At 41.6% G+C, this 27,462-nt stretch overlaps 1 protein-coding gene across 1 annotated transcript; it reads right to left on the reverse strand.

The window, feature by feature from the left end:
* Positions 1 to 2,306: 2,306 nt before the first annotated feature.
* Positions 2,307 to 27,462, reverse strand: nt5c1aa (5'-nucleotidase, cytosolic IAa). The gene is made up of 7 exons (XM_034095202.2): positions 26,910 to 27,462; positions 22,216 to 22,260; positions 15,890 to 16,057; positions 15,678 to 15,807; positions 9,953 to 10,075; positions 6,297 to 6,481; positions 2,307 to 5,244 (listed from the first exon to the last, which is right to left on the reverse strand). Exons 1-7 carry the CDS (start codon positions 27,048 to 27,050, stop codon positions 4,888 to 4,890), a joined length of 1,149 nt encoding a protein of 382 aa, XP_033951093.1. The 5' UTR covers positions 27,051 to 27,462; the 3' UTR covers positions 2,307 to 4,887.

Below are 27,462 nucleotides of genomic sequence, written 5' to 3' on the forward strand. Positions count from 1 at the left end.
TTAGGATGCCACCTGGGCGCCTCCCTAGGGAGGTGTTCCAGGCACGTCCAGCTGGGAGGAGACCAAGGGGTAGACCTAGGACCAGGTGGAGGGATTATATCTCTTCGCTGGCCTGGGAGCGCCTTGGGACCCCCCAGTCAGGGCTGGTTGATGTCGCCAGGGAAAAGAAAGTTTGGGGCTCTCTGCTGGAACTGCTACCCCCGCGACCCGACCACGGATAAGCGGGAGAAGATGGATGGATGGATGGTACACACATATTGATAGATGTCTTGTAATGCAGTGTTGAGGAACCTGTGACCCAAGTTTTTCATTCATTGCATAACTACACCGTAGTTGTGTATGATATGTCAATAAACCTTTTAAAATCTTGAAAGGGATGTGCACAATAGCCATAATATACAGTCTTTAATTAACTATTAGTAGAGAATAACGAGTAATTAATATACTTTATTACTTGTTTCCATTAATATCAATTGCAGATACATGTTTAGTCTTCTCAAGCACCAACTATCAAATATCCCTCCTGATTGTTGGCACTTGACAATCACCTTCCCTGAATTTTACTCAGGTGTAACTAAAGTCTGATTTAAGGGTTGTTTATATTCCACATCATTAATCAGAATCTGCAAAGTAACTCAAATAAATGCAGTGGAGTAAAAATACCAGGTTAACCTCTGAATTGTAGTGGAGTAGAATTACAAAGTATCAATGAGCTGTCATGTGGGTATATTAATGCTATATATTAATGCTGCGCATTATGGACACAAGCGATTTTCACACATTTATTAATTATATGTTTTACATTTGATAACACCAATGTGTTTAATACTGGCAACTTCTAATTGTGGGAAAAACGAAAACGTTCAGTAGAGACGTCCCATAGAACATTTTGCGAAACACAATAGCCAGCATGTGTAGTTCTGGAGGGGTGTTCGATTCCAGTTTTGGATAGTCTGGCGTGGTTTCGTTCCATTTCACACAGCTGTTTGACGCTCTGCGTAACCTTACGGGAACTGTAGTCCTAAACGATAGCTGGGGATTATGGGTAGTGTAGTGTCTTCGGCCATCCTAAACTCAGAAATGTTGACAATCGCAATGATGCTCGAAATGTCCCTTATAGGCCTACGTCTGTTTCCGGTTATTTTTATTTTGAAATTCAGTTCCTGACGGACGCCAAAAAAGCCCGAGATTATGGAATTAAACCAATAAATAAAAGCAAGGATAATTGTGTGTTATTGGTGAGTAAATAACTGTGTTATTTTGAAAAGAATAACAAATTAGAAGGAACAAAATATTTTAAAATACAGGTTTCAGTATCCTGAGGCTCTGAGCCCCATTTATATTCCTCACAGACGGCAACAAAAGTCCGAAATTATACGATTTAAAATAAAAGCAATAACTGTGGCTTGATATTGAGTAAGAACATGTTTTTATGAACCACACAGCTTCCGGTCTTCCACGACCCGACCGGAGAAAAAGACGTGCTGCAGCCTGCAGGCACGAAACACATTAGGCTTGTTTGAGACAAGCAAGACCTGCGCAGACCTGCGCAGTTGCGATCAACGTCTTGCTAGTGCGTTGCATGATGGTTAGTCATTTTGTCCGACTTGCTCTGGAGGCTCGCCCACATGAGACTTTGAAATCTCACGGGACAAAGACGCCCGCAGCCTTGAGAGCGAGGCGAGGCGAGTTGGCCACTTGCTCTCCACGAGCTGCGGAAGTGAAATGCTTGATGGGAAACGGCTCGCTGGTATCTCGAGCTGAGCGCTCATTGGTGGTTTTTACCACGTGCTGCTGATGAAGCTCTCCAATTGGCTGGCAAAAGTTTGTTGTTGTTTTGTCTCCGTTTTACACATTGTGGAACAATTTTTCATCATTGTTCCACAATGTTTATCATCATGAAATTAATATCTATATATTTTATACTATACTGCTTACCGTTTTCATACTTTATATATCTTAGCATATTCATACACACTGTTCATACTCCTCTCAGGCTGATATCTAGTGTATTCATACACACTGTTCATACTGCTCACAGGCTGATATCTAGTGTATTCATACACACTGTTCATACTGCTCTCAGGCTGATATCTAGCATATTCATACACACTGTTCATACTGCTCTCAGGCTGATATCTAGTGTATTCATACACACTGTTCATACTGCTCTCAGGCTGATATCTAGCATATTCATACACACTGTTCATACTGCTCTCAGGCTGATATCTAGTGTATTAATACACACTGTTCATACTGCTCTCAGGCTGTGATGTGATGACTATCAAAGAGAAAAGCAAGAGCACTGGGAATGAAGTATTATTTTATTCTTTTAAAATGTTTTCCGGATTTCATATCATATAAACACCAAATCCCAGCATGCATTGCGGCTAAAACATCCAATCAGCGAGCTTAAAACCATAGCTGAGGATCTTTGGTAATCTCTCGAAATGCCTACGTCTGTTTCCGGTTATTTTTATTTTGAAATTCAGTTCCTGACGGACGCCAAAAAAGCCCGAGATTATGGAATTAAACCAATAAATAAAAGCAAGGATAATTGTGTGTTATTGGTGAGTAAATAACTGTGTTATTTTGAAAAGAATAACGAATTAGAAGGAACAAAATATTTAAAAATACAGATTTCAGTATCCTGAGGCTCTGAGCCCCATTTATTTTCCTCACAGACGGCAACAAAAGTCCGAAATTATACGATTTAAAATAAAAGCAATAATTGTGGCTTGATATTGAGTAAGAACATGTTTTTATGAACCACACAGCTTCCGGTCTTCCACGACCCGACCGGAGAAAAAGACGTGCTGCAGGCACGAAACACATTACATTACCAGTAGAAATACATCGCTTTTAAAATCGTGCTGTGCAACACGAAAAAAAGGGGAAAATCGTGTTGGTGAACACGAATCAATAGATTAAAAATCGTGTTGGTGAACACGAAATGCCGTGAGACTGGGTTGCGCGAGCACCAGAAACTAACAACAACGATCTCCGATACCGGTACGCTCTCTCTCTCTCTCTCTCTCTCGCTCGCGCACGCACACAAAATGGCTCGTTCCACACACACACAGAGCCGAGCTTGAATGAAACACAGAGACCCAGACGTCATAGTACTGTATCATATTATCTTCGAATCAATAATTTTTCAAATTATGATTTTTTTGTTTTTTTTTAAATCTTTTTTTTTTTTAATGACCATCTTTCCTCCTGGTCTTTGAGAACCATTGTACTAGGCTAAGATCAGCTTCAAAACCATTAACATTAGCATGCTAGCATAGTCAACTTTAGCATGCTAATGTAGTGCACAACTGCAGTTAAAGGGAATTCAGAGCTGGTGTGTCAGTTTGAAGGCACCCACTGAAACGTATGGCTGTCTAAATGTATAGACTGAGTAATAAAATACTACAATGTCTTCTGTAATTAAATACTTTTAACATGCTTAGAAGAGAAACGTTAGCATGATGATGGTATTATGTACAACTGAGGCCTATGGGGAATTAGCCATTAGCTTAAAGGTGTTTTAGCATGAACTGCCACTTTTGTTACCAATTAAAAAGCATGAAAATGTAGGGAATCACCACTAAATCATTGTCTTCAGATCCTCAATGCTTGTACTTCCATGTTATTGCAAACCATGTAACAGTTGTTGAGAATTTTCTAGAAAAAGTATTAGCTTACCACTCTGCCATTGGCTGAAAATAGTGTCTTCCTTGAAACTAAGGCATCAACTGAAATGTATGGCTTTCTAAATGTATTTGTGGACTAACACGACATAGTTAATATTGATTTCTTCAGTAATATACAAACAGACAATTTTACATTATTGTGAAGAAAACCCCAGTAACTTCATATTATGACTCTTGAGCTACAGTACACTATCATCTGTACATTACAATATCTCTGCATTGTGCTTCTGGTTCATGTATTGCCAACATACACTGTAATCTAAAATGCTATACTTATGTAAATATGAAACCATTCCTTCTGTATTCACTGAGGAACCTTCTTTATAAAGAATATGACAGAAAATAGCAGGTCAACACAGCATTTGAAAGCACCTTCAAATGTACCATAATGCAAGATTTGACAAAACACTTTAATTTTGGGTAGATTGAGGCTTGCAATGTAAAGCTTAGGAACGCTAAGCAACTCTGGATCAAGACCTCTACTTGACCTGTCAACATATTTAAATACTATCAGCCTATTCAATAGTTGTTATCAGTTATTATCACTACTGTTATAATGTTCAGACAGGGCACCATCTTGTCTGAAAGTGATACAGTTTTTAAAGTTGAGAATTGAAACAAACCTCCTTGTAAGGTTAAGGAAAATGTAATATTTCCATTAAAATAATTATGTTTTTTACTTGTGTGCATAAGTTACGTATGCGACGTAAGTGACACATACTTTTTTGCTTATCCTACTTAATATTTGACTTCCTTTCTTGCTTCAGTCAAAATTATTATGGCCACTAGAGGTCTCCGTCCAACAATTAAAATCTACCTGCAGTGATCCAGCTTATATTATAACAGCCGACAGAGCCAACTAATAGGTAGAGTTGGGCCATACCACTTCAAATCAATACTTTAGGATTACAACTGATAATGGTCTATTAAATGACTGATATTATTTAAAGCAGAAGCATACAACCTGTATTTAACTCCTAATGTGATGGCATTTAGCTGAGAGAGTTACATTTTGATTAACCAAACGTACAATACAATGGCTACTATATGGAAATGATGCATTTCCACAAACAAGTTAATCTTTCCAAACTCTCTGGAAATCCTCATCTTCACTTTTATTCTTCAATAAGAACATTTCTTCATTCTCTTGTTCTGTTGTTCTGGCTGGATGACGGTGAAGCCCTGCCGTCTATTTCCTCACACTGATGTTCTGTTTGGCGTTATGTTTCTGTGCAATGCCGTAGGGAACATGTGCAGCGACCGTGCCCATCTCAGCAGCTCCCTCCACGTGAAACATCTGATCGTCAAAGTAGATGTGAGGCCGGATCTTCTCCAGCATGGGGCCCTTCGGCGCGCCTGCCAGGAACAAGGCCTCGTCGATCTCCAGCCCCCAGGCCCTGAGGGTCTTTAGCGCCCGGATCCCAGAACTGGCGGCGCTACGTGCTGTGACCAAGTACGTTCGGATGGGACAGTCCAGGCGCTGGCCTTTAGCGTAAAACTTTTTCTGGAGCTTCCCAAGTGCTTCCAGGAAGCCTTTAAGGGGACCCTGCAACACAGAGGAAGGAAAGGAAACGATTATTTCACCCAACACTTACTAAAAGCTGAGCATGTTTTTGTCTCACTGATTGTGCTGTTATGTTAAATGTTTGTGTTTCATGTAGTTGTGTATGCATATTTGTCTGTTGATGTTGGACATGGAGCTGCTGTGACGCAAGTCAAATTTCAGACTTGATCTGACAATAAAGTAATATCGTATCGTATCGTATTAAAAAAGAAAGTAGAAAGAAAGTGAGGTCAAAGAAAACTATTTCTGCTAAAAAGTTAGCAATGACTGAGAGTCAGAGCTAAGCATTTCAGATGTGTGTATCTCACACTGCACCGTAACTTTAATTAATGTAACATTGTTATTCATGTTTTATTATCTTAGCTTTTAAATGAGTGTTTTTAAATGGCATTTTATAATATGTTTGAATTGCCTTGTGTTGAAAGGTGCTATATAAATACACTTGTCTTGCCTTGCCTTACATACACTTCAATATCCTAGCTAAAAGTACATTTCCACAGGTTGACTGCAGTTGGTTGGATCAAACAGCTGACGCTCTGATTGGAGGACACTTATAACCCCCCCCCCCCCCTGTGCCAAAGTCACACTTAACATGTTGCACACACATTGTTATTGAATTAGCACCGAGTACGCACCATTTGTTTTCAAGCCTGCACAGCTTAAAGCAAATGTAATAATTGCTGGCTGTTTGACTGAAGAGAGATGCACAAACCAACAGTCTGAATACCAATGGCTTTTGAATGCATTTATCATATAATTTTGCATAATTTATTCATACAATAACCAGGTGATAAAACTGGATTGTTAATTGAAAAACATGATCTGCATAATCATTTACGGTTGAGTGGGTCTGCAAGGAAATAGCAATGTGAGGCTTCGATAGTGTTTCTTACAACATTCTTGGATAGAGTGAAATGCATCTGGACTGATTCTATCTATAATCAGTGTTATCTCATATTATTTATTAATGGTGTCTGCAGAGTATACTGTTCAAGAGGAAGTGTCCAAATAGACGTCCTGGCTGGGATACTTACATGATCCAGCAGCGTGTCCTCGTTGTCCCTCTCGTGCTCGAAGAACTTGTCCAGCCCGTGAGCCTTGAAGATGCGTTCGGACTCGTCGGAAAAGAGGACGGCGTCACCATCGAATGCCACCCTGAGCTGGGACTCTGACACCTCTGTGACCTTCTCCGACGTGAACATGGTGGCTGATGCGATGCCTGAACGAAAACACAGGAAGACGGAGACGTTAATAAGAAAAGGATTACAAATATATTTTTGGAAAGAGTCCACAAATGTTTACGTTGCAGCAGCATAAAAAGACAAGGCAATGTACATAAGAGAAATGAAAACACTAGAAATAAACAATCCAAAATATTTCTGAAATGGAAGTAAAATAAAGTATACAGGTGGAAATACAAATGTACAGTAACAAAATATAAGGATATTAGGATATTATATATACATTAATTGGGCAAGGAATGGATTATACAATATTAAATTGAATATATATGTCAAAAGTACAGTGGGAGTTTAAGTCAAGTTATCAAGAGACTTTATTTTTCTCAATTCATTAATTTCACTTCCATGCACTTTAAAGCTTTACTGTGCTTCACCTAACTTTTGCGTCTTATGTTCACTTCCATCTAATGTACATTAATATCATTCACTTTAAACTAGGGGTGACCCCGAATACTAGCCTGATTCAAATTTAAATCTCAGTATAACATTTGCAGTGATGGTCAAATTAGGAAAAACATATTTCATTAGGGAATATATGGGGAAGCTGAATGTCAGATTTTACATTGATTTTCTTGGTTTCTCCTCATAAATCACGACAAACAGCCTTTTGTTATACATTTCAGTCTTATATGATATTTGGGATATCCGTCGTAGCCAGGGTTTCAGTTTTTAGGTGAGTTGTACTGAGGAACAAGTATCACAGCACCGACGGGTGAAAAACAGTGTTTTGGTAACACGGGGTGTTCAGGTAACACTTAAAGACTTTGTTATGGAACGCAAAGCAGAGCAGGGGGCTAGTACACCCTCCTGAGGGTCCGATTGTGGATGCGAGCATAACATGGTGAAAACAATCAGTCTAAATTAACAATCGGGACGGAAATGTTCGGATTTCCAAAGGGAGGTTCTGTGAATAAATAAAAAATCAAGAACCGAAAGAATTGAACTATTCATATCTTAGACTGCACTGTAACTTTTATCTTTTAATGTTTATTTTATTAGCTTTTCTTTTTAATGACTGTTTTTAAATGCCTTTGTCTGAATGTCTTTCATGTTTGTAAAGCACCTTGAATTGCCTGGTGCTGAAAGGTGCTATAGAAATAAACTTGCCTTGCCTTGCCTTATACTTAAAATATATAATTGAAAGGGAACTTCAGTTTGTACTGTTTGAAATAAATATTATGTAGCACACCCAAATGTTAGCTAAATGAACTTTAAATAGATTTATAGATGCCTTGATTATGCTATCTGGGTCATACGTAAAAATAAGCATTTGTTGTGCTTCGCGTTCACTTCATCTCCTTATTTCCTGCTAGCATTAGAACAAATCAAGTAAACGCTGTTACATCTGCAGTGTTACATAAAACACTCAGAACAAATATGACCTCAAGCGTACAGAGAGTATTAACAAATGTCAAGGACTCTTACTTTGCTTGAATTGTTAGTGTGTGTGTGTGCGTGTGTGTGTGTGTGTGTGTGTGTGTGTGTGTGTGTGTGTGTGTGTGTGTGTGTGTGTGCGTGCGTGTGTGCGTCCGTGTGCGTGCTTCCCACAATTAGTGACATGAAGTGTAAGTCACATGCAGAATGTCCCTGAAGAAACCTTGGGAGGCACTCCAGTTAATTTCCCCTCAGCCCTCCACACACAGACACCAGAGTGAAAACAGTATGTTGTTTTTTATATAAAATTAAATAAAAACACATATGTGGCAACGAGCTAAAACAAATCTTGTCTTTTATTTGGTTTGCAACAGGATCCATCTTTCATTTGGAATTTGCATCACAGCTTTCCCCCTTCTTCAACCACATCTGTCTCTCCTCTGTATTTGCTCTTTACTTTTGACACTAATAATGTAGCATGAAATGTGCCGCACCGAACACAATGAAATCCTCAGAAGCAGTTGTCACCCCAATCCGACAAATTACACATCAATGTATTCTGATTCCAGCTCCTTGTCAGCAGAGAAAATTAACATTTTGTATTTCTTTGGCAGAGAGTGCTTTCAAAGATTGATTCAGAGCTACAGCCGGAGCAAATTATGTGTTACATCCTGTTGGTGTTCGCTTCAGTGTGTCAGGATGTGCCATGACATGGAGAAAACCATCAAGGAAACACAAAGAGGGGAAGAAATCAATATTCTGGTTTATGGTAATGTGACTGCAGCGCCGGAGAAGACGTCAGTCACTGCCACTTACAATGCAAATAGGAAATCAATGATTCAGAACATTTACTTCCAGCTTGCTGTGTGTGTATGTATGCTTTTTTGAAATGTCCCTTTCCTGTAGTGTGTTGTATATATTTGTATGCATGTAAATGGTGTGCACAGGCTAACATATTCTTCTCCCAAACACTTACCCTGTCTATAGACCACCTCCATTGGACTCCTTTGTGTACTTCAGTAACAGAGTGACTTCAGTATGTAACACTAGCGCACTAACACATTACGTTCTTCAGGGACTGGTCAGCTTTCTGTCCCCAGAGTCAGAACTAAACATGGAGAAGCAGCGTTCAGTTATTATGCTCCAAATATCTGGAACAAACTCCCAGAAACCTGCAGGTCCGCTGCAACTCTGACTACTTTTAAATCCAGTGTAACTGTCTTCACTCTCTGTTGTTTATTTTGTTCCACGTTGTATTTTTTGTTACTACCTTAATGTGCAACATTAATAGGGGCGGAACTAATCTGCTGTGTTTTGTGTTACACCTGTTTGTTTAATCGACGCACTTGATAGTCGCAACTGCAGAGCAACGCAAAATGTAAAGAAAATCTAAGGAAACTAAGGGGAAAATGCAGTTAAAGATATCAGCCCCTCTAGATGACTAGCAGCCTACGAGGTACGTTTTTGTGCTGGTTGTTTGTCTAAATGTGTGTGGTTGAGCTGCAGTTTATATGTATGCTATGCGCTAGCTTGTGCTACATGCTATTGTTAGCTTGTGCTACATGCTATTGTTAGCTTGTGCTACATGCTATTGTTAGCTTGTGCTACATGCTGTGTGGGATATGTGTGCCGTTTATTGTTTTATTAAGCGGCATTAACAGTGATGACATGCATATATTCCATATTTATTTATTGTTTACCTTTTATATATTTTCTGTCTTATAACCCAGTTCTCACGGGTTGGAATAGGTCCCACAAGAATAAACCCCGTATTTAATCAAGACCTCATTTACTGGAGGGAGCTACATCCAGACTGAAGACTTTTCTTTTTGCCGCTGCTTTTAATTGAACTATTCACATCTTAAATTGCACTGTAACTTTTATCCATGTATTTTTTCTTTTAATGTTTATTTTATTCGCTTTTCTTTTTAATGACTGATTTTAAATGCCATTTCTTTAATGTCTTTCGTTTTTTGTAAAGCACTTTAAAAGTGTAAAAGTGCTATATAAATAAACTTGCCTTACCTTACGTGTAAAAATGTGTGTTTTTATTCTATGATTTGTATGTTTCTCACCTTCAGACAGCGCCTCCCTGACCTTGTCGGCGTCTGCAGACAGGTAGAGGTTGGTTTGCCAGGCCTTCAGGTAGCCGATGGGACTGCTTCCCCCCGTCATACAAAACCTCTCGATAAACAAGTCTGGGAACAAGAGACGCAAACAACAACAAGGTTTTTCATTTCAGTGCATCGTCTACATACAGTACAATGTGTTACATCGGCAGCAGTACAGACCCATTACAACATTGTGTCTTTTCTCTTTACACTTTAAGATACAGAAAAAAGTCACGAATAGAAAACTGTAGCTTTTTAATCCGTCGTGAATTCTTGGAATCACGGGGGTCGAGTGGAGAGGTTTTTCTGGTTACGGGTGAAAGGAAAAACGTATAAGTGCTTGGAGAGGATCCAAAGAGGGGGTTAAATAAGGGGAGAGAGGTCTGCAGGGGAATGACTACCGGTGGTGTCTGTTTGCATTTTGGCTGATGCAGAGGCTTAATTCAGCTGCTGACAACTGATCCAAATCCAGTGGAGCGATGGCACGTGGAGAACGAGCGAAGACTGATATTAGGTAATAAGATCCATGATTACAAAGCTGTTCAGGTGAAATGAGCTGCTATTTATGAGGTAATGTACTGTAGGGTCGGTGATGTGAAAGAATGAGTTTGAGAGGAGAGGATTGAGGGTTATAATAAAGTGTGAATGAATAGCTGACATCTAAGATTGATGGAAGTATAGTAAGAGAGAAGGTTAATGTGGAACGGAGAGTGGTGTCAAGATGGCAAGGTAAAGGCATTTATTTAAAACTGCAGCAGGCAAGAAACGTGTCGTAGACTTATTTCACTTTATACTGCATGGCCTTACGGATAAGGAACTAAAGAGATATGCATTTAAAATATATAGTCATGGTCAAAATCGGTGCAGAAGAAGATATCCAGCTTTTCCATCCTACGTGCTGCAACCAATAACTAATTGGTGAAAACCGTTGTTTAAAAAAAATCTGCAGCCCCAGATTGAACGAACCTGTCCTCGTGCCTGAAAGAGTGAATATTTAGTTTGCCAAAGACTCCCTAATTTACATATCGGTCCGTTGGAGAGTACCAGCGAAAGATGCTCTTTGAAATGCGAGCAGTTAATCCACCTTAAGGTTTAGGAAGAGATTATGCTTTGAGTTCAAATAATCACGCATTTAATGTAATTTAGAAGATGTGAGATATGTTAAGTTATTTGCCTTCGTTACTGATATGAGTAAAACTACCTCAACATTGACTCCTTGATGGAAGTCCTGTGTTTATTCGATCCATCGTTGACAATTGTCTCTGTGAAAAACTGTGTGATTGATCGAATTAAAGAAACATCTGAGATATTTTCATCTAAACAAACGTCTGGTTCGCATTAAGTATTGAACCCAGCGTTTACATGTGTAGTTCTGGACAATAGGGTATTGCCGTTGTATTGCTAGTGGGTACCTTTTTCTAACTTTTAACTCATTCTACCCATCAGGGTGGTAAGGGGTAGCTTTGGTTGTATTTGTACGTATGCAATAGAGCAGTGGTTCCCAACCTGGGGGGCGCCAGGCCTCAGATGATTTGAGGCCAAATATCATATTTAGACTTTTTTTTAATTTATTTTTTTACATATAATTGTAACACAATACATGATTGTCGCTAAAAGCCTTGTCTCTTGATTACAATACAATAAAAAAAATTATTGATTAATTCATTTGAATAATAATTGAAGTTAGTATTAAAGGCATAAAAAGACAGAAATGTATAATTCTTTCTTTGATAGAAATGTTTCTTCTGCCCGTAAAGTGTCCAAACCAGGCTTTGCTGGATAAGCGCATTTTTTAAACGGTCATCGTCCACGCCGGTTTCAGTTGGATTATTTGTCACAGTTGTGCGATCAGATCGGTGTCCTCCATTTTGTAGATTATTTACGACTTTTGAATCCACATAAACACAACGGCAAAATCCGGCTTACTTTGAGCATGTGTTTTAAACAGTTTAATCCTTTTGTGAATTGTTTCCACTTGCGCCGTCCTTTTCTTCAAATGAATGAATCCTGAGTCCAATAACCATCAAAGTCGCTCCAATAGTGCTCCTCGATTACGCTTTCATCCTCCTTTAACACAATACTTCACATTCATCCAGTTTGTGACAGTAGTTGTAGCACCCCCCCCCCCCCCCTTTTGTGTGTGTGTGTGTGTGTGTGTGTGTGTGTGTGTGTGTGGGGGGGGGGGGCGCAACTTCTTGGGAAAAAAGGTTGGGAACGCCTGCACTAGAGCACATTTTTGAAATACATTTCAAACTTCTCGAAACAAAGACACCGGATGGAGACAGAGGAAAATAGACACTCAGCAATTGCAATAAACAGAGTTCAAAGAACCCGCTGTCTTCTACAGATTTCCTTAAAGGTTTATTTAGCTTTGTAGTCAGGCCCTGGCGATGTTGGCCCCTGTGCTACCCATCATTTCAACCTTCCCAAGCGGCCGCTGCCTTTCAAACGGGTGCGTGGGAGTCACTTTGTGGGAAATGTCTTTGTATCTTTGTTTCTCCCCTTTCAAAAATATTTTCTTATCACTTATCCTCTTATGATTTATTTGCTTGTGCAGAAGATCTAAAACATGGTAATAGGACGGCCGGAAACCAGCAGGAATGCAGAGAGACTTCAGACGCATCAAAGAATGATTTTCTTCATTGTGCCGTTTAGATGTGGGATGTCATGCATGTGAAGTCATGTAGTGCTCCAATTTTTGATTTCCACGGAGAACCCTAATGCCTAATGTCTCGTAGCATTTCAATTTGCCGCACACGGAGCACATTATAGGACCTGCCAGCCATTGTGGCCCTTGGGTCCTCCTACTGTGTGTTGTATAAATGCAAAGTAGAGGCATGTAAATGTTGGCGAGCATATATGCTTTCATCGCCAACAGTTAAGTCCCCCCCGTCCCCAAGTGGAAGAGAGAAACGTTAAACCTCATTGCCAAAATAGCAAATGTAAACAGGTGATGATAAATCAATATCCTAATGTTTCCTTAAGAGCCCAGATTCAGCTTCCAACAGCTAAGGAGCAGGGTAAGTGTTTCTTTCTCAATCATTTTTTATGACTATGTCAACTGTGGAGACCCTTTGCAACAAACCCTTAGCTCTGTGGCATCAGAGCAGCCATGTTTTCCTTAAGTTATGCCGTAAAGGTCAGAGGTTGAACGCATTGGGCCGTTCACGCAGAGAACCACCAGAGAGATCTAACGTGGAAGCATCTGGAAGGCCAAGCCTCGCTTTTGTGGCTCCGTTCGGACCTGTTTTTGTTTTGGGCCTCTTGAATTATTCTTACATCCCAGTGGACGTAAACTTGAACTCAGTCTGAAGCTCCGAGGGCAAGAAAAACATTTGAGAAGATGAACAGGAAGATGTCACCACAGGGTCTGAGATTTCCCTGGGAAGCATCAGCAGTTCATACACTTTGATGTTTGTCTCAGTTAAAGCAAAGTTTTCCTTCTTAAAGTCTTAATTTGCTTTCCTTAAGTCGAAATTATTCAATTCAACACTATAGAAATCATAACATACATTAATGGCCATGTATGTAATGTTGGGATGTGCATTACTGGGAAACAGTTTGTGGCCATTTTGACTTTTAACTTGACTTCTTATAGTGTTAAAATGTCATCCACCAAATTTGATAAAACTTGACCGTCCTGGTTATATATTTAGTTTGGTTACATGGAGATTAAGATAATTATCTTGTCAAACTACAATACAATACAACTTTATTTATAAAGCACTTTAAACCTCCAGACCAAAGTGCTGTACAGGCAAATAGATAACACACAGCTCAGCTCACACGCCATAAAACAACTACAAGTAAAAACAAAAAACAATTTAAATGCAAAAAAAGCAACACTCTAAAAGATGTTGAAACGCCAAATGTTAAAACGCTAAGGAGAAGAGGTGGGTTTTAAGAAGCGATTTAAAAGCAGGCAGTGTGGAGGCCTGTCTGGTCTGCAGGGGCAGAGCGTTCCACAGTTTGGGAGCTGCTACAGAGAAGCAACGGCCCCTCTGAGCTTTGACCTGGTTTTAGGCACGTTCAGGAGCAGTTGGTCCGCTGACCTGAGAGGGCGGTTCGGCGTGTAGGTGTAGCAGCTCAGCAAGGTATGGTGGGGTCATGCCATTTAGGGATTTAAAAGTAAATACAATAATTTTATCTTAATCTTGATCTTAAAATAAATTGGCAGCCAGTGGAGAGAAGCTAAAACAGGGGAAATGTGGTCAAACTTCCGTGTGCCAGTTAAGAGCCTTGCTGCAGCATTTTGCACCCGCTGCAGTCGTGCGAGCGAGGACCCACTGACCCCCATGTAGAGAGAGTTACAGTAGTCCAGCCGGGTGGTGACAAAGGCATGGATTACTGTCTCAAACTGCTGTCTGGAGAGAAAAGGTTTTACTTTGGCTAGCTGCCTCAGGTGATAAAAGCTCGTTTTTACCACCGACTTAATCTGACTCTCAAGTTTGAGTTCACGGTCCATTTTAATACCAAGGTTCGTAACGGTGGGCTTGGTGTACTGATGCAAGGGACCCAGGTCTACAGAAGTGGTGTCAGTGGTGCTACCAAAAACCATTACTTCTGTTTTTCCTTCATTGAGTTTAAGGAAATTGCACGCCATCCAGGCCTTTATGTCATCTAGGCACTTTAGCAGTGGGCTAATTAAGTAACCCTCCTTCTTTGTTAGAGGGACATAAATCTGGCTATCGTCAGCATAGCAGTGGAATGCGATGCCGTGCTTTCTAAAAATGGACCCTAGAGGGAGAATAGCAGGGGGCCTAATACTGAGCCCTGTGGGACCCCATACAGGAGTGGAGCAGAGGATGACTCAGAGTCACCAAGGCTGACAGAGAAAGTTCTGTCCTTCAAATATGACCTGAACCATTCCAGGGCTTTTCCCTCAATGCCCACCCACTTTTCCAAGCGGCAGATCAGGATGTCATGGTCGACTGTATCGAAAGCAGCAGTTAAGTCAATAAGTAGGAGCACAACGCAGTCCCCAGAGTCAGTAGATACAAGGATGTCATTAAAGACTGTTTCAGTGCTGTGCATAGTTTTAAAACCAGATTGGAAAACCTCCAGTATGTTGTTCTCTTCCAGAAAAAACATAATTTGACTGTAGACAATCTTCTCCAGGATCTTTGACATAGAAGGCATTTTGGAAATGGGCCTAAAATTAGCCAGAACTGTGGGATCCAGGCTGGGTTTTTTAATACGAGGTTGCACTACTGCATGTTTCAGGTTTTCGGGGACCTTCCCTGAGAGCAGGCTGCTGTTTAAAACTGCCAGCACAGATGGTCCAACAGTGGGGAAAACCTCTTTAAAAAGTCGAGGCGCGACAGGGTCATTTGGAGAACCAGAGGGCTTTAACTTGGAGACAATCTCCTGTACAAAAGACAGAGCTACATGCTCAAACTGATTAAAGACAGCAGAACACGGTGCTGAAACTGAACTTTAAGTGTCTGTGTGGGTGTCTGAAATGTGATACTTTACTAACCTGTCAACAGGATGTCACCTGATGACAGGAATCTATGTTAAAGCCGATATTCTTGTTCCCACATTGTATACTTTTATAGTGCTCCAAAGTTGCTAAATTCACCTGATGTGTTACCGCCATTGCTGTCTGAAGAAGATGTTGGGTATAAAGCACCTGTTTTCTCAGCTTGGAGCCACGTTAACTTTATAATCTGATCTCCGCACGACTTACTGTGATGGTTGATGGTGTTGATGAGCCGGATTCCAACGTGGGCATGGTTGTACGTCACCAAAACAATATCGAACAGCTCTTCACTTTGTGGGTACAGCTCCCGAAGACGACAGTTTACCGCCTCCAGAGCCTGTAAGGACACAGAAGCAGTCAGTAAGGGACCTTGGGACAGAACAAAGCCTCTGTTAAGTGTGTGTTTGGGCGACTGTAACCTTGACGAAGGGGAACGCAGGTCCAGGGGTGAAGGGCTCGTTCTCATGTTCGATTTGGAACCTCAGATACTCCTCTACGCCGTCCTGCTCAAACACCTTCTGCTCCCGCTCGGTCCGAAACAAGACTCGAGAAGAGACGGCGACGGTCACTGCGTTTTCTGGCTTTGGCTGCAGAAAAAAAGACGAGAGAGAAAAAGGTTTGAGAAGAAGGGAACAGAGAAAGAGATTAAAGATGAGCGAGCATTAATTAATCATTGCGACGATGCTTGTAAACACGGGGAGGAGAGGTGGAAGCACTGAGTGAGCCTATTTTTACCTGTGGGGCCAAAGTGACCCTCAAACTCTGCTAATAATACTTTAAAGGTCCCATGTCATGCTTTTCTGGTTATCACCCGTCCCCTTGTGAGTTATGAAGGTTGTTCTGCATGTGAACGGTCTGCAGAGTCACAAACCCTCGACGTGCACCCTGTAGCGAGTACAACTCTAACACAGAGAAGACCTGTCTGTGCTGCCCCAGAACGCCTCGTTGGGGATTTCTCTTTTTCCATTGTTTACTTCTTGGGTATAGTAACGTAACGGCTCCGCGGACCAATCCACGGAGCCGTTACGTCTGCGGAGCCGTTACGTTTGGACCAATCCACGGACTCCCTCACACACACACACACACACACACACACACACACACACACACACACACACACACACACACACACACACACACTCGGCGGGACTTTTCGAGGCTCGCTGCTGCGAGGAGCGGGACACTGAGCTGGCTCACTGGGGTCGGCGAGACACCGCGGAACTCAGCCTGGGCACACACACAAACTCCCAGCCAGGCTGCGGGTGTGAGTGTGTTTCGGGCTGGGTTTCGCTGTGTCTCGCAGACGGCCACTGAGCTCACAGGGAGGTGGGGGGGGGGGGGGGAGGAGCTCCAACAAGCCGTTTAGGACAGAGAGTGAATACACACACTATACAGAGATGCTGTAGAACCCTCCCCTAACCCTAACCCATGTGAAACCAATGTGAGTGGAATATTGCACAATATACATTTATTCTAGTAGACCTCAACAATGGAATTATGATCAGTAGAAATGGCCATGTCATGGGACCTTTAAATGTTTACAAGCACATGCGTTTACAAGGGTGACTTTTACTATTTTACAAGAGGCTTAAGGTCATTTTATCTGAATGCCGTTGAAAGAGTTATTAGAACGTTCTACATCATAATTCCTGCTGTGCTGCATGCAAACACATGTAATACATTTCACTGATAGTCATGTTATCTGTTTAATCCCTTTACATTAAAACAAATTGTATGAATGGAGGTGTATTATCTCTCCTCATAGGTGTAATCGTGGAGTAAGAAAACGACATGGCCAGAGGACTTTATACATACATTCAGACATTGCATACAGTACTGTCAAACTAGCGGTAACTGCAGAAGGTGATACGTCGACAGGAGATAATGATATTTATGTCAACTGTCGACCAAAGCAACATGCAATAACAGAACCCTGTGTGATACTTTTGGAGCTGTCTGCTGTGTGTGTGTGTGTGTGTGTGTGTGTGTGTGTGTGTGTGTGTACGTGATTCTGATTGAATACTACGCTGCCCTAATAAACAGATGGCACAGTGGCCCCATGTTTCCTAACGTGCGTGTTTACGTTTGGGTGCTAGTGTTTGAAAGGCGAGCTTTGCATTCTTATGTGGGCAGCCAGCATGAGTGCCTGCAGTGGGCAGCTGAGCTCAGGTGATGCCAGACTGATGGGAAGACAGTTGAGACTAACCAAAAACAATTGAAGTACACTTATGTGCATGTTAAAGTCCATATGTGTGAGCATTGTAGCAACTTTGCCTACATGTGTCGTTGAGTTACACATTTAGGTGCAGCCTATTTTCGTTGGGTTCTGCCAGTAATGATATCATGAACTTTATTGCATAGTAGCTAGGGTTGCCAGAAACTGACCATGATCAAAATCGATTATTCGGCAGCCCTGGCGAATAATAATCGATTATTCGACCGACCAGCAGTCTGCTCTGCACGCAGGCTTCCTCCAAGTTTACAGTAAAACAAACTGGTGGTGTGACCAATGACCATTTACAATTATTAATACTATTACTATTATTAGCATATATATATTTATATATATTTTGGTTGAAACTAAGCCAAAAAAAAAAAAAAAAACATAAATAAAATTAAAAAGATATATATAAATAAAATCGATTTTTAAAAATAATATTCGATTATGGAGACTGTAGCGAATAATCGAATAATCGCTGGCATCCCTAATAGTAGCACATGGTTATCGAAAAAAACATTGTGTGTACATCCACGTACATGTGTATGTTGTGGGAGAAGGAATATGAACCACATGCATGTTAGGGTCCATTCCCCAAAGGGCTGGTTAATACGCTCACAAGGGCACTGGTTCACTGTCCCTCTATTTACTCCAACGCGGCAGCACTGCCTGCTGACTTGTCACCTACTTACCTAAAGCACGTTCATACACACACGTATACAAACACACAAATATGTATACACACACGCACACACACACACACGTCACTTCAAGACTAATCCTGCCCCACATCTTAATCAGATTAAAGTCGATTTTGATCAGATGAAAGCACCGTCAGCAAAAAGTATTTATATGCTTACGAAAGTCATTGTAATGAATGTTCTTACACACACACGCAATACTTTTGAATGATGTGAGTGGTATCTTATGTCGGTACAATGCACATGTGTTTTGAATGTAACAGTTGGACTCAATCGATTTGACTCGACACTTGGCTAAAGACACACGTCGTCTTCCTGAATGTCTGTGAATACAAATACAAGCGTTTGTAAAGGTAATGTTTTTACCACACTGATAAGAATAGCTTTATTTTGTCACCAGAGAGAAAGAGAGAGAGAGCGATCCTCCTCAGCAGGGGTTCCCAACCTTTTTTCCCAAGAGCCCCCCCCCCCCCCCCCAAATGACTCCTGTTGGAAGGGCCGCCCCCCCCCACACACTCAACTACTGTCACAAACTGGATGGATGTGAAGTATTTTGTTAAAGGAGGATGAAAGCGTAATCGAGGAGCACTATTGGAGCGACTTTGATGGCTATTGGACTCAGGATTAATTAATTTGGATTCCCGCTGTATGAAGAAAAGGACGGCGCAAGTGGAAACAATTCACAAAGGGATTAAACTGTTTAAAACACATGCTCAAAGTAAGCCGGATTTTGCCGATGTGTTTATGTGGATTCAAAAGTCGTAAATAATCTACAAAATGGAGGAGACCGATCTGATCGGAGCAACTGACAAATAATCCAACTGAAACCGGCATGGACAATGACTAGGTTTTAAAAATGTGCTTATCCAGCAAAGCCCGATTTGGACACTTTACGGGCAAAAGAAACATTTCTATCAAAGAAAGAATTATAAATGTCTGTCTTTTTATGACTTTAATACTAACTTGAATTATTATTCAAATTAATTAATCAATTATTTTTTATATTGTAATGAAGAGACAAGGCTTTTAGTGACAATCATGTATTGAGTTAGAATGATAGTTTATTATAGGTTGGGAACCACTGCTCCCAGGGTGCATGTGAAGGCGGAAATTGGTCAGGAAATAATTAGATGAATACACAGGATGTTTAAAAACACACACATATGGAGCTTTGCCTTCTTTTACTCATTTAATGATAACTTTTTCAGTTTGATCAAACTTCCGGAAGTCAGAAAAACTCCCTTTTAACTGGAAATGAGTGGTTACCATGGCGAACTAAGTCAGCTTGCTGTTGCTTTCTGAAAAGAGGCTAGATTGCATCGATTTTTGGCTTACATTTTAGTAACTGTCATGAAATGTGTACAATTGGTTAAAAGCACAATTGGTCCAATGTTGTAAAGCACACGTGTCAAACTCGAGGCTCGGGGGCCAAATCAGGCCCGTGGTGGATTTAATTTCGGCCCGCAGGATAATCTCTAATCACTATTAGATCTGGCCCGCCGGTATATTGCACGCACACCCACACGGTTTGTATTTGCGTATTGTTGCCAAAATGCCTGCCTCGTACTCGGTTATCTACTGGTCCGAACCAGTACCCAATCTTCAATTTCTAGATCCTGTTTGCGACTTCAAGTTCTTTGTCGTCCTCGAGAGAGGTCCCTTCTCCATAGCCATTTTCCAGTGGGGTCCCATCTCTGAGTCCATCCTCTAGGAGGGTCCCATCACCATCTGTGTCCTAGAGAGGAGTCATGTCCCAGTTGTAGAACTCTAGGCTGCCTTTCAGATTGGACCCATATCTGTCTTCAGCTTCCTGAGGGGACTCCGCCATTGTTGTCAATCTCCTGAGCTGTCCTTCCCATGTCCTTATCTCTCTGGTCGTCTTCTAGACTGAGTCCTCAAGACAACTGGTCATCTTGCCTGTCCTCCAGAGGGCTACCGTCACACTGGTTTCCATCCAGACCTGCTTCTTCCATTGGCCCTATCATCTCGTTCCTTTAAAGGTCCCCTGCTATTCTGTTCTTCATCAATACATCACACGTCTCAGATATATACAGAGTCTGTCTCTGATTGGCTGAAACACCAAACAGATCATTGCAGCATTACCCATAACCCCCTCTGTTTCAGCCCTGTTTCCAAAGTGCTGATTCTCTGTCTGTTACTTTAGATGAAAATCAGGAGCCCCTCCCCACGCCCCTCTGGGGGGGGGTTACCTTGGTTGCTGATTGGCTAATGGTTACACAAGCCAACACATCGCTATGACATCATAAAGTGGCCAAAATCTGATCAGCTCATTTTCAGACAGGTTTTTATAGAAATGGATCAAAAAGAGAGAGAATCTTTGTTCCTGAAACTTTCAGAGTCTCTTTCCACAGAGGGGACACATGTTGATGTAGAAGAGACATGAAGAAGAGGGGACACATGTTGATGTAGAAGAGACATGAAGAAGAGGGGACACATGTTGATGTAGAAGAGACATGAAGAAGAGGGGACACATGTTGATGTAGAAGAGACATGAAGAAGAGGGGACACATGTTGATGTAGAAGAGACATGGAGAAGAGGGGACACGTGTTGATGTAGAAGAGACGTGAAGAAGAGGGGACACATGTTGATGTAGAAGAGACATGAAGAAGAGGGGACACATGTTGATGTAGAAGAGACATGAAGAAGAGGGGACACGTGTTGATGTAGAAGAGACATGGAGAAGAGGGGACACGTGTTGATGTAGAAGAGACATGAAGAAGAGGGGACACATGTTGATGTAGAAGAGACATGAAGAAGAGGGGACACATGTTGATGTAGAAGAGACATGAAGAAGAGGGGACACATGTTGATGTAGAGGAGACATGAAGAAGAGGGGACACATGTTGATGTAGAAGAGACATGAAGAAGAGGGGACACATGTTGATGTAGAAGAGACACGAAGAAGAGGGGACACATGTTGATGTAGAAGAGACATGAAGAAGAGGGGACACATGTTGATGTAGAAGAGACATGAAGAAGAGGGGACACATGTTGATGTAGAAGAGACATGAAGAAGAGGGGACACATGTTGATGTAGAAGAGACATGAAGAAGAGGGGACACATGTTGATGTAGAAGAGACATGTAGAAGAGGGGACACATGTTGATGTAGAAGAGACATGAAGAAGAGGGGACACATGTTGATGTAGAAGAGACATGTAGAAGAGGGGACACATGTTGATGTAGAAGAGACATGAAGAAGAGGGGACACATGTTGATGTAGAAGAGACATGAAGAAGAGGGGACACATGTTGATGTAGAAGAGACATGAAGAAGTGGATTTTGCATAATCGGTGACCTGTAAGTCTTGTGCTTTGTTCCCTTATGCTTGTGTTGCTTATCAAATGTCCTGTCTGTGTTTCTGTTGCCATGGGAATCACTCAAGCAGAGGATTTCAACTTATAGGATCCACAAATATGACCAAAAGCATATTTTTTTTACATTTGAAACACTTAACCAATATCCAGTTGATGTTCTTTGAAAACAACATTTTAATTTTCTTTATAATATGTCAACTAATATGCGCATGCGTTCCATGAGTCGTCGCACCCTGTGGCTTTAGTAATTAGTCCAAAGCATGCCGGTCCATCAGCTCAGTGCAGCCAGTGACTATCTGGTAAAGGACGAGTCAGCATGACGGCACACATGACGGTGCATCAGGGCAGGGTGTCGGTTAGTAGAGTGGGAGTGTCCTCGGTCATGCGGCACAACGACAGCCATCACAGAGGAGGTTAACACAAAGGGAAAGGGTGGTGGTGACGGCCATTCAGTCACACAACTTTTGATGATGATTGGACATACTTACAAAAAACACGCCTCCCTCCACCTTCCGGGTGCGCCTCCCTGTCACCTTGGCAAAATGACAGTTTGTTTTTGATTATCGGGTATTCAGAGAAAATCCATTCACCATTATCATTGACAAAACATCCCATCCCAAAATCCACCCAACATGACATGGAATTGACCTTGGATTGAATCTTTCCATTTTACGTAGTTAAAATTGATTTTTTGTAAACAATACTTAATACTGAAATCAGGGTTTTCAACACAGATAGTTACATTACACAGGTCTGTATTGTTTGCAGTGGTTACACACCTTCCGGCGCAGACTGAAAACTCATCTCTTTCGACTCCACTTCGAGCGATAGAACTATTAACAAAGCACTTATATACTAACAAAGGACTGGCGTATCTAAAGACAGACGAGTAGCACTTGAAATGTTGTTGCTCTATGAAGCCTGATGTACTTTATGATTCTGTTTTCTTCTAGTTTTTATTTTGTTGGTCGAACGCACTTATTGTACGTCGCTTTGGATAAAAGCGTCAGCTAAATGCAATGAATTGTTTGCAGTGGTTACACATGGGTTTCTCGATGTGCGCCTCTCAGTCAGAGACAGCCGTTCAGAGACCTTTGGTGCAGCTTATGCAGCAGAGTCGGTTTACTCTATGAATAACATGTCACACTGTCAGGGAGCGATCCCAGAGGCTGGTTCTTTGCTGCGATTGGACACTGGAAGTGTTAACTGCCTGCCCTCTCTCAGCAGGCCTCTTACCCACTGGGAATGCATCATTAAAAAAGACTCCTCTGCATGGGAACCCACCGTAATCACCTCATACGCATTGATTTGAGCGATGGTAAACGAGTGGATAAGATTAAACCTACTGGGAATGAAGACTCGACCTACAGGTGTATATGTCATGTTGCACCTATGGATTACAGCACCATGTATGGTCCAATAAAGCATAACAAAGGAAATTATGTTGGACCTTCCCCCTCCGATCCTCGGTATTAATCTTATCAGAGCTCTGCCAGATCAGCAGGTCGGGTACAAGTGCATAGCAGAGATCTGCGAGTCATCTGTCTGGCATTACGTATCTGAGGCGGTGAGACATCCCTTCCATTCAAGTGAGAATGAAAAGAGAAGTGAGAGGGGTTTCCAGACGGCAGACGGAGACAGAACAGTAGCAGTGGGAAAAACCAAGGGGTGAAAGTGTGAGCAGGGAGTGAGGGTGGAGGGTGAGCAGCAGAGGTGGGGGGCCTGATATTTATAGACTGGAAAAAGGCCAGAGATGATGCCGTCTGTTGAGGCCTTGGCACATATGGTGTCACTGGAGTGACTGCACACTCTTCCAGAAACAGCTACGTACTTGTTTGTCTGAAATTACGTAAATATTTTAATCAGAAATGAGTCGGGGAATGACGGAGACGCTGGAAGTGAACTTGTTTGTTTACATTTTTAGTTTTTGGTCGGTGTTTTGTTCGTCTTATTGAGAAAATATTAAGTGTCTCGAGGTGTTGTTTCATGTGTATTCACATATTTTTGAAAGATTGCCTGAATTACCCACTAAATTAATGTGATTTACATCAAGGCCATTTGTAACACTCAAAAGTCTAGTTCAAAGAATGAGAACAGCCTATCCTGAAATGTCACGGTTGCTGCTAGCTGGAGCTTTAGCTAGATAGTTGTATAAGCTAACAGTGATCTATTTAGGAAACATAGGACTAAAGAACAATCATTTTTTGTACAACAGAGTAGAGTATGAATAAGTATCATGTCAAATCAGACTACTGCTTCACGCTAGCGGATCAACGGAGCGGTTAGATTAACATTAACGTGCTTATTGTAGTGCTGAGTGCAATGCCTTGAGGCCTGTAGCGTATGTGGCCGCAGCATGTGTGGGCTGGACGAGTGAACAGAGGGTCGAGTTGTCCATCCTTGTTCTGTTTTTCTGTGACTATCTAATTGCGCACGCTACTAAAGAGACGCGCTACCACGGAAACCAAACAATGGTGTAGCTGTAATAAAGTCTGAGTGGAAACAGTCGTGTGTAAATCTGATTTTGTTAGAAATCGGGAGAAATATGACGCCGGGAGGAAATCGGGAGTCTCCCGCGAAAATCGGGAGGGTTGGCAAGTATGACTGGGACCTCTCCAAGTAGCAGTCCACACTCACATATTTTAGGTCTGGTCGGGGACTTGATCCGGCGACCAGTTCAAGCCCCTACTGACTGAGCCACTGCCGGAAAGAGGTTATCATTGTTTCATATTTTCTAACATTTAACTTACGGTTTAAACAAATCAGAACAAGCTTTCAGGAGACTAACGGAGAAGTGTAGAGCTGTTGATCTCAAATAACTCTTGGCTGGGGCTGCAGGAGTGTACACTTCCCCGTGTGTAGCCACTACATTTTAATAGCTTGCCATCTCGGCTTACCGCAGTGGAGAAATACTATACCGCTGACTTGGCATTTATGAAAACAACATTTTAAACATAACCTGCAACCATACTCAAAGTTGTTTTTTAGTTATTAGTCAGGTTACCACTGTAGGAAGTAAAGAGTTAGCTGGCATGCTAACATGTGCGCCATATAAACACAACAAGGCTATTCCTTGCCGTTGCTGTTGTGTTTTTTCAGACAAAAAAGCAAGATTTCGTTTTTTCTTTGCATCGTCGTCGTTAAGGATCGTAGATTTAAGCCCACATTTTTGTCTCACCTAGAGCTACTAGACCAGGGGTGTCAAACTCAAGGCCCGGGGGCCAAATCCGGCCCGCCACTTTTATGTGGCCCCACAAGAGCTTGCAAAGAATATAATAAGTTTATTATAATGTTACGTGCCGCTTTACAGGATAACGTTGCCTATAAACTACATGTCCCACAATGCATCTCATTTTGTGACATGCGCAATGAAGAGACTTGCAATTATTTCCCCTAGACTTCTGCTTTCAGACGTAGTTAATTATGAAGTTATTACCCTATCCGATAATAATCCAATGCAGAGGAAATATTGTAAAATAATACATTATTTTATATTTATTATGCATATTTATCTATATATGTTTATTTATATAGTCTTAAAGTTACCACCAGCCCTTTGAGTGCAACCATAATTCTAATGTGGCCCGCGATGAAATTGAGTTTGACACCGCTGTACTAGACACTTCCCTCTCTCGGTTCTCACGCTCGGATTTAATGGCTATACATTAATATAACGCTACTTAGAACTGGCCATTTAATATGAATTAAATTGCCATTGTCATTCTCCTTCTTCGTCTATTATGCATACGGATGTTTCCAACCATGGAAAAGTATAACTAGGGCAACCTTATTACTTATTATAAAATCAATGTAGAAATAAAAAAACCGTTGAGTTCAATATGTGTCTTTTTGGGAAGTGTAACAATAGAAATATAAAGCCTACCGAGTGTTCAAATAGTTTAATAAAATAAACTATACATGTTAAGATAGATACATAACTTTTAGGACACATTTAGCATTTACCGAGATAACTGAACATCAACAACATGGTACACATCTAATGTTTATTTCAATGTTAAAAATACAATTTTTCCATGTTAAGAAACATCCAGTTTCATGTGGCGATATGTTTTGTACTCAACAACAACATATAATGATCAGTCATATTGCTTTCTAATATCAACACACTTTAATAAAAGACCTATAAATTGGGCGGCTGTGGCGCAGTGGATAGTGTGCTGGACTATCGGGGGTACCAAGTTCGAGTCCCACTTCAGTCAGCATGTCGTTGTGTCCCTGGATTGCCCACAGTATTGAAAGTATGTACGTCGCTTTGGATCATTAATTTAATAAAAGAAATGAATGATTAAACACTAACGCTGTCCCTTAGGCAGAGTGTCTGTCCATTACATGATATGTAATGTTAAGCAGACGGACAGTATCACTGACTTGTGATGGATTTTGACAGTTGGAAAACACACCACTGCACTAATCCGGATATTACTCAGCTTTTAGCTTCTTTAGCTCGCCTGCCCTCTGTTCTGCTCTCCGACAGTAAGTGCTGTTTCCGAGTCACTCGAAGCAGGTTCCCTGTCTGCACACTCTGACCTGTACAGTATGTTGAGCCCCTGTGATGCAATACACGACACCGAGGGAGTCTAATGTCGGCACGGCTTCAAGTAGAGACGTTTCTCAGAAGCAGTATGTATTCCTCATTTATTTATTTATCTGCTATAAATTAAGTTGCATTCTTATATTTCGGAGTACTGTCATCCTATTCTACCCCTTATTGCAAATGGTGTAATGAATTGGACACAATCTGATGTGACTGAGCCTTTCGCCCAAAGTCCTTTGAACACTTGTTATGCAGGTAAGCTTACGAGCATCGCCTTATTACTTACGAGGCTTACTTAAATGATGACTTTGACGTGAATGAGGTTTGAAGAGTGCTCACTGCTGATAATTCATCTCTTGCTCGAAGGGTAGAACTCTGATACCAAACTCTGTGACCTTAACTCAAGTAACTTGAATCTGCACGTGCGCAACGTAAACATCTGACTCTAAGGCTAAGCAGCAGCAGGAAAGAGGAAAAGACAGGACGGAGACAGAGTGGTCTTTTTTGGAGACATTTTTGGGGACATTTGTTGACCTTTACACCAAAGGCTCCAGGCCTTGGCCTCGAATAAACCCAGACCACTAACAAAGACAGTCACAGACTAAGTTGGAATTGAATCAGACTTACTGGTTTTGGCTTTGTGGTGAGGCCCACGTTATCCTGGTCTTCTTTCTCTTCCCACGGTCCTCTGCTGTCCCCGTTGGACGAAGGGCCAACTTTGAGTTCCTTGACCTGTCCGCTCATCACCTGCACAGGGTCCAGACTCATCTTCGCCGGAGAGAACCCCCCGTCCCTGTGCTCCCAAAGGTTCCCTTCCTCCCTGACTCCTCGAGCTCACACAATTATCTTGTTCTGCAAAATCAAGAAAGACAGTGTCCCGCTCCAGTCCGAAGCATTTATGGAGCCCCTCCTGTCCCGTGCATTGATGACAGGGCGGGAAGAGTTTGCTGGGCTTGTGAAGTGTGAAGAGCAAGTGTACACTCTGCCTCCTTGTCGCTTGTCTGTCTCCCTTTCCTCCCTCCAGAGGATTATTACTCGCTGCGTGCAAATCCAGAGGACATGAAAGAAGATTGCTGCTACTCATTCACAACCACTCTCTCACACACACTCTCACACACACAGTATATCCGTTGTTAGGCTACAGTCCATCTGCTGCTATCTCACTGTTTCTCTCTCTCTC

Source organism: Pseudochaenichthys georgianus, chromosome 11 (genome assembly GCF_902827115.2).
Source record: "Pseudochaenichthys georgianus chromosome 11, fPseGeo1.2, whole genome shotgun sequence".
Lineage (NCBI taxonomy): Eukaryota > Metazoa > Chordata > Actinopteri > Perciformes > Channichthyidae > Pseudochaenichthys > Pseudochaenichthys georgianus.

What these genes read in the sequence shown, in the direction of transcription:
- nt5c1aa (XM_034095202.2), bottom strand. Translation starts at nt 27,050, where the DNA reads ATGAGTCTGGACCCTGTGCAGGTGATGAGCGGACAGGTCAAGGAACTC. An exon ending in CTGCGTTCCCCTTCGTCAAG is followed by an intron (nt 15,808 to 15,889) that starts GTTACAGTCGCC and finishes GTGTCCTTACAG; the next exon opens with GCTCTGGAGGCGGTAAACTG. An exon ending in CAGGGAGGCGCTGTCTGAAG is followed by an intron (nt 6,482 to 9,952) that starts GTGAGAAACATA and finishes GTTTTCGTTCAG; the next exon opens with GCATCGCATCAGCCACCATG.